The sequence below is a fragment of the Mizuhopecten yessoensis genome, unplaced genomic scaffold (assembly GCF_002113885.1).
Source record: "Mizuhopecten yessoensis strain PY_sf001 unplaced genomic scaffold, ASM211388v2 scaffold11169, whole genome shotgun sequence".
Classification (NCBI taxonomy): domain Eukaryota; kingdom Metazoa; phylum Mollusca; class Bivalvia; order Pectinida; family Pectinidae; genus Mizuhopecten; species Mizuhopecten yessoensis.
The window spans coordinates 748235-758068 of record NW_018408914.1 but is presented as its reverse complement, the minus strand read 5'-3'; the positions used below and the strand labels follow the sequence as shown (position 1 = coordinate 758068).

General features: G+C 35.5%; 1 protein-coding gene across 1 annotated transcript in view; it reads left to right on the top strand.

The window, feature by feature from the left end:
* Positions 1 to 9834, top strand: part of LOC110467296 (ribosomal biogenesis protein LAS1L-like) — a 21130-nt gene continuing 11296 nt past the window's right edge. The window contains exons 1-10 of the mRNA XM_021524368.1: positions 1 to 95; positions 2156 to 2248; positions 3737 to 3880; positions 4587 to 4659; positions 5011 to 5121; positions 5390 to 5512; positions 7205 to 7281; positions 7755 to 7840; positions 8929 to 9126; positions 9638 to 9761. Coding sequence (XP_021380043.1) covers positions 52 to 95; positions 2156 to 2248; positions 3737 to 3880; positions 4587 to 4659; positions 5011 to 5121; positions 5390 to 5512; positions 7205 to 7281; positions 7755 to 7840; positions 8929 to 9126; positions 9638 to 9761 — 1073 coding nt within the window. The 5' untranslated portion in view covers positions 1 to 51. The remainder of the gene's footprint in view (positions 96 to 2155; positions 2249 to 3736; positions 3881 to 4586; positions 4660 to 5010; positions 5122 to 5389; positions 5513 to 7204; positions 7282 to 7754; positions 7841 to 8928; positions 9127 to 9637; positions 9762 to 9834) is intronic.

Genomic DNA, 9834 nt, shown 5'->3' with positions numbered 1-9834 from the left:
AAACTTCCGTACACTTTGCCCACACGTGTGTATCGGCCACTCGTCTCAGGAATGAATCAGCTTACCAGAAGAAGGGTTGTACCATGGAAAAACAGGTGAAATATGTACCACTAACGCTACATTTGTTACGCTACCACAAAATAGTATATACTCACATCCCCAGGCCCGGAAATTATCTCATGGCTATTAATTTTGGGCCCCTAATATAACTTGTCATCTGTTTCAAACAAGAGCTACTGTAACTGTTAGAGCTAGGTTATACTAAAATCTGGTAACTGGTTGTTTTGCCCTTAATCTCTTTCGTGCGAAGGGTTGTTTCTCCCTAACTCGCGTTCGCCCTAGGTCGTTTCGCCCTAAACATTTTTTTTACTTTATACTGACTTTATAATTAATATTTAAAAATTCTACATTGGTGTTAGGTATATTTCATGCAGAAAAATACACAACTGTGTGAGTGCGAAGTCAGCTTTTCACAGCTGCCGCTTGTGACACTCGCTTCAAAATAACACAAACACATATATTTTTTTTTATAAAATTGACTTTAATGATATGGAAGACTAACAAGACTTAAGTTGTCATTTAAAATTATTAAAATTGATAGAAACTAACAAATGAGCTACAAGTACAGTAAAGAGAAATTCTCCCTAGCTGAGTCAGCAGGGAGTGGCTAGTATTTTACTCTATTTCTTAAATTACTCTACTGTCCTCAAATTTGTTTGTTCAACAAGTTGGGCACAATGGCACATATTGGTAATAATCCTGCATTTGGGAAAGAGTTACAGTTTACAGTAAGAATTTTATTACTGAAATGTTGTTGTTTTTTATTTCACTTTATCCTCAGTTTCAATAATAAGATTGTTACGCAATACAGTAACTGTTACCGAAATGTAGGATTATTACCTATGTACGGCATTCTGCCCTAGCTACCTGTTCAACACAATGTGTTGCATGAACATGTATCAAGAATGTCATAAATGCCATATTGAACTACATCAAATAACTGCAACTTTTCTTTTAGCAACGAAACAGACTTGAGTCCAAAAGCTATAACCAGACCGTGTACGAAAGTCTTTGTCTAGGTCACCCTTATGTTTTGCCCGGCCAGGGGTCAAATATGAAAGAGGAAATAAACGCTGACCCCATTTTCACCCTGAGTTGACATTTGTTTATATGATCACGATACCATGTTTTCTTACCTGTGTCTGTCTATCAGCCAAGAAGAATGCACGTTACAAATCACGTTCTCTGCTGATGCAATATATGTATATGACTCCATGCATAGCTTGCTGTGAAAAAAACCCAGGTCTGTTTCAGCCTGAATAGCATATAGCATTGACACTTGACAGGACATGAACACACTTGGAATATAAACTTTATAACAATATTGATGAAGGTATGTGCAACACATCGATGGAGACAAACAAATTTGAAGACAGAAGAATTTAATGAGTGCACATGCCTGTGCATGAAGTCTGAGGAAGTACCATGAACACTATAACAGTCAGCTTTTTGATGAAACAGTTGAAGATGTAGATGTGTCTCAGTACACTTATAATTATTTGTGACAGGGCTATTTCAAAAAGTCCAGAAAGAACTAAATTCCATATACAAAAGTGATATTTTTAGCAATATCATAGAAGCTAACCTGTGAAATATAATATCTTCACTGCCAACAGAAAAGAACACCAAAAACTTGTGTTGTTCATCAGTCCTCAGCTAGTCTGGATACGTGATGTTTTCGATCAATCCAAACAATTGCCTTGTTGTAGATTCCATAGAGTGATTGATACACTACATAATATGCTGAAATTACTATCCTTTTAACATTCAAAAATATTTGATGGAGATAAAACCAATTGTTCATGCCTCATATGTTATAATTAAACAACAGCTTTCTAGATCTTGGAACAATTAACTTTTACTCAATTTGTATGACACATTCAAATTTATATACCAACAGACTGTAAAATGGAAACAAAACATTGACTTAATTTTGAAATATGATTAGCTCAAAATAAGACAAAGTAAAAGGAAATCACTTTGGAAATAAGATCTCATTCATTCCATAAGAGAAATGAACTCTGTATAATTTACTGTTAGGAAATGTACGTTATTGCAGTGAGCACTTATTAACCAACGTTTTTTTCTGTTTTAGGAAAGAGTTTGAGTGTGTATACAATGAGGTGTTTGGAAATGATCCAAAGCTACAGGCACATGCTGTGGGGAGGATTGATGTGTGGAGAAGCAGGTAAAATATTTTACTCACTGGTTGAACAGTGTATTAAAAATGTGTATGCAGAGACTTATATGTAATAGATGTTTCTGCTAAATATAAACTAATGTGAAGTTATAACATTCAAGATTGGAGTGAAAGCCATGCACTTTGTGTATAAAGTAAAACTTTGATGCAGAAATATTTCCACACTGATGAATGTTATTGAAAAAATACTGGCAGTATTTTTAAACTTTAAAGTAACCTTTAATTTGGGAGTAACAAATACTGTAAATGTTCACTAAAACAAAGGTCAGACAATGATAATTTGCTTAAAAAAAAAATAGAAAAAGAGAATTTGTCTTTAAAATCATTTGGTGGAAATAAGATAACCCTAAAGAGATAATTCAAAATTATCAAAAACTTGCAGAAATGAACAAAATAATAAAAGTTTGTGAACACAAAAACGGTACATATACCTACTGTTTACCCCCTGCATGATTCAAATGGGTGATTTGGGGACAGAAAAGCAACCAGAAAACATCTTTTGCACCCATTACTAGTTTACTTCACATCTATCTACATCTTAACTAGCTTTTTTGATTCTCAACACCTTCCTTTACAAGACCTGGCTTTTGTCCTTAACGTTAATACTTTACCCAAGTGAGGAAGGCGGTAGGTTCTGTCCTCAGAACATTACAAATCAAAGTCCTTCATATTGGTACCTAATGTTTTTTCTAGACATTCAGTTTTAAATGGATGCCAGTTATGACTACATGGGTGTCATGGTGCCATTTCCAGTTGTAACATTTTAGCGAGATGGTGTTGAGTGGCCCCATCATCCGTTGTCATTCTTCAGCTGTTGTAACATTTTAGTGAGATGGTGTTGAGTGGCCCAATCATCCGTTGTCATACTCCAGCTGTGGTGAGACTCTGAGTTAGCAACACTCAAAAAAACAAATGAACGAGTCAAGTGATACAGTTAGATTGTTTTTCAGTTCACCAGAAGCTAATGGAATAACTAATATGCACCATGTCAAAATGTTGTCAACTATATTAGTTTCTACAAAGTACAAACCGTATATAGAAATAAGTTTCTAGTAGGGAGGATTCAAAATGTGTTTTTAAATGCACTTAAAGGAACAAAATGTCTGCTGGCAATTATATTACCAAGTGTTTGCCTTTACAGTAATTTTTGTTTGCCTTGTTTTACAGCTGGAAATAGGATGTTTCACAAAGCAAAATAGTGCCTTATTTTCCCATATTGAAGAAGAGGGGAGTAGTGTCTTCCAAATTAAAAAAAAGATATCCCTCATTTTCCATGTTCATGTAGGTAACTGCTGCTGTGAAATTTAGGTAGAAAAATACTGCTTTTCCTCTTGTGAACATCTCTGTATCTGTTCCACTGTAACTTTTGTTCTTAATTATAATGCTATTTCAGGGATTTTTTAAAGATGTGTCTGCATAAGATATTTCTAGCCGATGTCAATTTTATATTTGAACATGTCTTTATCTTCTTTCTAGGGCTTTGCACAAAATTCCTGTAGCCATTGACAGCACAGCAGCCATTGTTCATGCCAAGCTTCACCACCAGGAGGCAGTCCAATCAACGCAAGATAGACAGCAAGATAATGAAATACGGTCTGCCTACAGTCTGGCTCTTATCAGGTACACAAACTCAACCCATTTATAAATAATGTTATGTGATGAAAAATTTAAGGTTATATCTTGACTAACTCATTGTATTTCTGATCACTTTAGATGCCCTACATACTACATAGAGGGAGGCATTTTGATTTGATGTGTTGCAGTATGGGACATTATTTCTTTAAGCTATATATATATAACTGTATACCAATTATTTTTTTTTACCGATGCCAACAAACTTGAAGAAAGGGATGGAGTTATTACTGAGGACAGCTGGGGATGGGCTTATCATATTCCCAACAATTTTTACATGAGGTTTAACAGTATCCAGGTAGAAAATTGCAGTAAAAGAAATAAAAAGATGATTTCTATATAGGATATGTTCAAGGATGTGTTCAGTAAGGAAATATATGTCTTGGAATGGGAAGTTTACCTTGATTGTCAATGTGCATGTCAAAATTCTTGTTTACATTACTTAGTAAAAATAATCTGTATTGTGGGTTGGGATTATATAATAGGAATGACTCACACAACAACCCAATACACTTCAGGTATGTACCTTTTTAACTGTTGGTAAGTATAAATGCTATCTTACAAAAATAAGAGCGTTAAGTTATAGAATTCAACATGCAATCACAGTGTTGAAAATGTATCGATCAAATAATTACCGGGTAACTGAGATTTTTTATCCCGATATATATATATGTTTATATATATTTTGTTTCAGATTTGTCAATCACATTACAGAGAAGGGCCAGTCAGGAGGATATGCCCAGCCTGTCCATGTACTGGCTAGCAAGGTAATTATGTACAGCTGACCTGTCAGCCCATGGCCTTATTGATGTGCAGCATAGCTTTAAAGTGTACTCTTGATGGACTTTGTCCAGTTATTTCAGAATTAAATAAGTCTGAGCATATTCTCCCCCCCCATCCCCCTGCCCCCGGGGCTTGACCAACTTAACTGTCTCTGTAACTTTCAGGAAAATGGAAGAAAAGATGCTAAATGTAAAATATGCAAATTATAATGAATAATGACCTGTTGTCATCCGGTATAAGTTGTCTCCCTTTAAGTGTAAATTGAAGATTAAATGACATTGTATATCATAAAGGATTGGTGTTTTTAAACATAACAAACTTTGATCTGTTGTAAGTTTGGTGTGCCGGTGTGGATTGTGGATCTACGTCATGACGCCACCCACCGACAGCTACCTCCTCTTCCCATGCTTATGACAGCATGTGATTGGGCACTGTCTTGGCTCAAGGTAACTCATATGTAAGATCGTGATTATAAGGCTCTCTCCTGATTGGAGGTAACTCGGTATATCGGCTGTGATTGAAAATATTCTGACTCATTGTAACTGTTAACATGCACCTTGTCCTCTGATTAATTAACAGAAACATATATATATAATGCAAGGTATCAAAGGAAAATTTGTTTTACATTGATTTTTAAATGGTTAAAATTCATTTCTGAAATAGATAAAGAATTCAGCTTTGAAAATCTATAATTTCTGCAATATTTTTTATCAGACAGAATTTTGGAAAGAGCAATTGAATTCCATGGCCCAAAAAATTGATCTAAAGACAAGCCAAGTCGCTCAAACATTGGATGTACGTGAAATCGTGGAGAAATATCAGCAACAGAAGTTTCAGGTAAGGAACCTACCTACTTCATACATTGTAGTATTGTACTAGTAGCCGTCTCAATGTCTCTATTTTTAAGAATCTATGAGAATTTTAATCAATACTTTCATTATGTGCCTTTTTAATAGAATTTTTGTACCATAGATTTATTAGTGATGAAGCAATTAAGGAAAAACATCAGGTAAGAAATGATTAGAACTACTTTTGATATCTGGACACATCAATGTGGATGATCAAAACCAACGTTCGTGAGTAGTTTATGTCTCTGTCACAGATATTCAATGAAGTACTACTTTTGATATCTGGACACATCAATGTGGATGATCTAAACCATTGTTCTAGAGTTGTTTATGTCTCGGTCACAGATATTCAATGAAGTACTACTTTTGATGTCTGGACATATCAATGTGGATGATCAAAACCATTGTTCTAGAGTAGTTTATGTCTCTGTCACAGATATTCAATGAAGTACTACTTTTGATGTCTGGACACATCAATGTGGATGATCAAAACCATTGTTGTAGAGTATTTATGTCTCGGTCACAGATATTCAATGAAGTACTACTTTTGATATCTTATTTCAATATTCCATTCTTAAAAAAAGATTTTTTTAACCTATTTTAATGCTTTACACAAATATCTCTCGTTCTTGTTTAAAAATTAAGTTAGAAGTTGTTAACATCTATGCTTGAACATTATATCTATATTTCTATGGTCCTATTACACCGAACATTGTCAATGTTACCCAGCTGGTCCTATTACACCGAACATTGTCAATGTTACCCCGCTGGTCCTATTACACCGAACATTGTCAATGTTAACCAGCTGGTCCTATTACACCGAACATTGTTAATGTTACCCAGCTGGCCCTATTACACCGAACATTGTCAATGTTATCCAGCTGGTCCTATTACACCGAACATTGTCAATGTTAACCAGCTGGTCCTATTACACCGAACATTGTCAATGTTCCCCAGCTGGTCCTATTACACCGAACATTGTCAATGTTAACCAGCTGGTCCTATTACACCGAACATTGTTAATGTTACCCAGCTGGTCCTATTACACAGAACATTGTCAATGTTACCCAGCTGGTCCTATTATACCAAACATTGTCAAAGTTACCGAGCTGGTCCTATTACATTATACAATTGTTTTATGGCTATTTGGGGAACAGTCAAAACTATCATCCCGAGGTATGGAGAAGCCCTGGGGAACTGTTTGCCAGAGGCCGCTAGGCCGAGAGCAAACAGTTCCACAGGGTTCCCCCTACCGAGGAATGGTAGTTTTGACTGTTCCCCAAATAGCCATGAATAGCTGATGATAAAATATGTTAACAAAGCCATACTGGTTGATGTGTACCAAGTACAGTAAACAGTACTATACTGTGCTGCCATGTTTGTTCAGTAATCGTATTAAAATAAAAGTGTTTGGCGATGCATTGAGGGACATGTATAAAGGAACTGTTGAGGAAAATGGACAGAAAAACCTTGGTTTATATTGGTGGTAAGTTGGCTAATAAAATGAGGGCCTTGATAAAGAGGATTTATCGTATTCCTGATACATCTTATTAACCACCAAATGGTATGACCTCCAATGAGTTACTTTTCATTGTTACCACATTGGTGTATGTAATATGACACAAAATAATGCCTGACATTGAGATATTATATGCGAACATAAATTGGCTTTTTGTTTTAGGAAATAAGTGGGAAAAAAAACAAAGACAAATCTGGTAAAATTCTACAGGACTTGGAAAGAGTTCACTTTGAAAATGGGTAGGTATTATGTGTTAGTGCTAATGTTTGTTACAATAAAATAGTTAAGGACTAGGAAAAGTTTCTAAAGAAAATGGATGGGTTATATGTCCGGAGGTCTTCTGCTTCACTAAAGCTACTTGGAATGTAATGAGTGTTTGGAATGTCTGTAGTATTTAACATGCACTAAGTAATCCTGAAAATGATGTTTTTTCATCCATTGATTATGAGTGGTTTCATTTTCAAAAAATGTGTGATAGTGTAAATCATGTCCTCAGACATTTGTGATAAAACAAAAATCAAATATGTTGTGATAATTTTGTATTGACTCCTGCCTTAGTACTGTATATCATCCTCAAAGCTCTGAAGTGTCATCCCTCTCAGGCTGTCAAATGTTTGTCATTGAGTTATTGACGTGTATGTTATGATATTGGAAACCTCTGTGTCACATACTGTTCTGTAAGATGTATCACTGGTTATGTTTGATTGTGTAGAGAAGAGTTAGTGACCTGTCTGGTAGACGACGGCTTTATAATTCCTACCCAAGAACAGCTGCTAGCCTTAAGGATTGACTCGTCCAGTAAGTAGAATCTGATAAATACAGGTGAAGATTGAAATTGCAAACAAAGGCCATTTCATCAACCACTCTAACATTAAATCACCTCTATCCTGTGGCAGTCTATTTTGATATGCATTTTATTTGGATAAAGTCACTGTTTAGCAATTGCAAATTGAGTGACTTCAATTAAAATTATGACAGAATCCCAACACCTTCGCAAAATTACTTATTATGTTATCACATGAGCGATGGGCAGGTTGCAAACAGTGCCCACTCGATATGGATCTAAGTAATTTTCAATGGATTAACTTCAAACTTCAAAAAGGAAGGTTAATAGCAATAAGAGCTCGGATGATTTTATAACCACCATTATCCGACTAATTTACTAAGTTATGCCGTTCATTTGCTGAAACAGTGTCCCCTCTATATCATGAGTGACAGATAAACTTAAAACTTCATGGGAAGGTTAATTAGCATGGAAGCTCGGACTAGTTTGGTACCCACCATTATCTCACAGTCTTTTAGGGAGTTGGGCCTCTTTATTCAATTGCTGAAACAGTGTTCGCTTTATACCAAAAATTACTTTCCATGGATCAACTTCAAACTCCATGGGAAGGTCATTACCATAAAAGTTCTGAGTTGGATAACCACTCTTGTCTGACTAATTGAGTTATGTCCTTTTATTCAATTGCTGAAATGGTGTCTGCTCAATATCTCGAGTATTTTTTAACAGATTAGCTTCAAACTTCATTGGAAAATTAATTACCATGAGAGCTTGGACAATCACCAAAGTTGGATAATCACCATTATCCCCCTTCAGTACCTTATTTTCAGAAATAAATGTAAAAGATATTTACAGGTACATCATGAAAAAGTTTATACAAGTATTTTGTTGATAAAAGGAAATATTTGCAGAAATCTGTTCCTCAACTTGCTGTTGCTGTTCTGTAGATCTTATACTGTAATACGTGATACTGTAATTATCTGTATTGTTATTTGTACAGACTTGGACATGGCGGACTGTGCTCTCCCACAGACGATTAGCTTGTTCTGTAGATCTTATATTGTAATACGTGATACTGTAATTATCTGCATTGTTATTTGTACAGACTTGGACATGGCGGACTGTGCTCTCCCACAGACGATTAGCTTGTTCTGGAAACCAGTCCTTCAATTCCTCCATCAATATGAACTCACAAACAGCCTTTTGATCAAGTTGGCCTCGAAAATAACAACAAAATCCTGTTTGCAGAACCATATAATGTGTGGCTGGATTCATCATATAATTTCATCAAATGAACATGCAAGTATGTTTTGATTTCGGAAAAAAAATATGTTTTTGGTGATGTGATGCAATTTCATAATTGACCCTTTCACCCCTATGTAACTTTAATAAACTACTAGTATACCATGCATTGATCTGGATAAGTTCATTATGGTCTATAGTTTTGAAAGGGTTAACTCTTGTTCCATAATTGATCGGGGTGTTCCCTGAATGCATACATCTTTAGAACAATAGGTAGAAACATCAAAGGGACGGTAATTGAAGGGGTCCTTGACCTTATATGCCATTTGAAAATGAAATATTGAGGTGATCAGAAATCATAGCTTGTAAGTGTTGGATATTAGCTCAGACAGATGAACCCATGGGTGAATTAACAGATGTAGCTACTCTGTTGTATTAATTTCATTGAAGTGTAAAATGACTACTCATTTGAACCCTTTATATATAAATCCATCACCTGATTTCACATTTTTAGCTGTGAGCATCATGACATGCCATGAAAGACAGTGCGTGGAAATCATTTGTCGTTACAGATAGCAGAAATTCCTATCGCAGTCCCACAAGACAATATAAGTGGTCAGAGCCTTTGACTTTTCGTCCTGCTCTTGAATCATTGGTCCATATTCCATGTGACCACACCACTCCATTAATTAAAAGGTAAGCCCTCAAATAAAAATCTGGAGAACCACTATAGAAAAAACACCATCTAACACCTCCAGGCTGGGCACTG